General features: G+C 36.0%; 1 protein-coding gene across 1 annotated transcript in view; it reads right to left on the bottom strand.

The window, feature by feature from the left end:
* LOC104521704 (kinesin-like protein KIF21A) overlaps positions 1-987 on the bottom strand; it is a gene marked incomplete at both ends in the record, with an annotated part of 12,155 nt that extends 11,168 nt beyond the window's left edge. The window contains one exon of the mRNA XM_010163781.1: positions 877-987. Coding sequence (XP_010162083.1) covers positions 877-987 — 111 coding nt within the window. The remainder of the gene's footprint in view (positions 1-876) is intronic.
* Between the last annotated feature and the right edge of the window lie 714 nt (positions 988-1,701).

Below are 1,701 nucleotides of genomic sequence, written 5' to 3'. Positions count from 1 at the left end.
AGCAGGAAATTGCTTTTCTTGAATTTTTACAATAATTCCAAGGAAATATAAAATATTTTCTTTGAAACCTACATGAAAACACAAGGAATATCTCCTCCTGGCTTGCACGAGATGGGCAAAATAGCTAACAGATACTACACTGAGTGCACTTTGCAATTCCCTGGTTGGGGGCTTAGGCTTCCCTCTGTGACTTACTTATCCTGTTTTGAACTGATGTGTTTCCCTGAGAAACAGTAAGACGACTAAAAACATTCATTTCATTACGGGGCCGGCTTGGTGGGGAAGTAGGAGGTGACAGACTAGCCTCTGGGGCTCCAGAATCTGAGCTACAAGAAAAAAAGAACATCTTCTTTAATAGGTTATGAATGGTTAGAGAAGTTAAATGCAACATGCCTCAAGTGTTAGATGCTCTTTTCTTAAGCAAATAAATAAAATTATAATGCTAGCTACAGATGTTTCCCAGAGAAGGTAAACTTAAGACTACAAACTGCTGCAGAGTGCAAGGTGGCACAACGTTCAAAGTTTACGTGCTAACAGTGAAAGCTCCAGGCAGAAAACACGCATATGTAAAATGAAGAAATTCTTATAAAACTGCAGTTTCTTAGAGAAATTGATGACTTCCATTTAAAAAATAAAGTGTCATTTGCAAATTATCCAAAGGATGTCTTCTCAGGGCTCTGCTCCAAAGTTATTCTGTACAGAAAAATACTCTGGGGGGAAAAAAAAAACCCCACAGAAGTTGAGCAGTGAATAATTTCACTGCCAACAATAAAAACTGCCCTAGAATTGAACAGACAGAAAAACAAATTTATTTTTCAAGAAAATATGCACAAGGTTTAAATTATTTCAGAGAAAATAAATTTTAAACAATCTTACTGTTTTTGTTCTTTTGCCTTTGTCTTTTCCATTGTTTTCTCATAGGCTTTTCTCTTTGCTAAAGGTGAAGGCTCAGGTATCTTCTTCTCTGACAGAGATGACTGTCTAGAACTGAAGGAAGAGAAATCATTATCTTACTTTAAGGCCCTTTACAAACTTGCTTTTCTTAAATTAGCTGTCATTCTCCCACTCACATTTCAAATTTCAGAACGCGCTTAATTCATTATTGTCTCTCTTGTATCTATGGACTCCAAATGTGTACTCACACTTTAATATAAAAATAAATCAAGTTTATTAACTTTCACAGTTCATCAACATATGAAGAGCCAGATACTGAATATGCAAAGGAGATCTACTAATTCAATAACAAAAGAGACTGACTAAAAGAAATAGAGCAGAGAATGCATCTCAAATTGAGACCATGGAAAAGATGGGAGCTCTGACTAAGACCTAAAATTTCAGATTCCACAGTTTTCATTGACAATAGATCACTCACAGACATGAGGAACAGAAACTGACTCTTGAATATTAATTAAACTTTGCATTAACATATTCATGTTTCAATATCAAATTCAAAATCAGGAGGTGAGAAAAAGTATTTCCCATTAACAGTCTGACTATTATAACATTGCTTCTCTTCATCCCCCTTTCCCTTAGTCCTTGCTTTCCATCCCTCCTTTGTCTCTCTAGTTCTTTCTCTGAACTAATTCCAGCTCACAGTCTACTGTGGGCTCCCAACTTTTTACTCCCCAATAAAAACAATGAAAAGATCAAGAGTGCAACATTAATGCTGACACCCAAATGTCATCATTTCACCACAGTCAG

This window comes from Antrostomus carolinensis, unplaced genomic scaffold (genome assembly GCF_000700745.2).
Source record: "Antrostomus carolinensis isolate BGI_N321 unplaced genomic scaffold, ASM70074v2 scaffold40122, whole genome shotgun sequence".
Classification (NCBI taxonomy): Eukaryota; Metazoa; Chordata; class Aves; order Caprimulgiformes; family Caprimulgidae; genus Antrostomus; species Antrostomus carolinensis.
The sequence above is the reverse complement of the archived record's forward strand: the minus strand, read 5'-3'. Positions and strand labels throughout refer to the sequence as shown.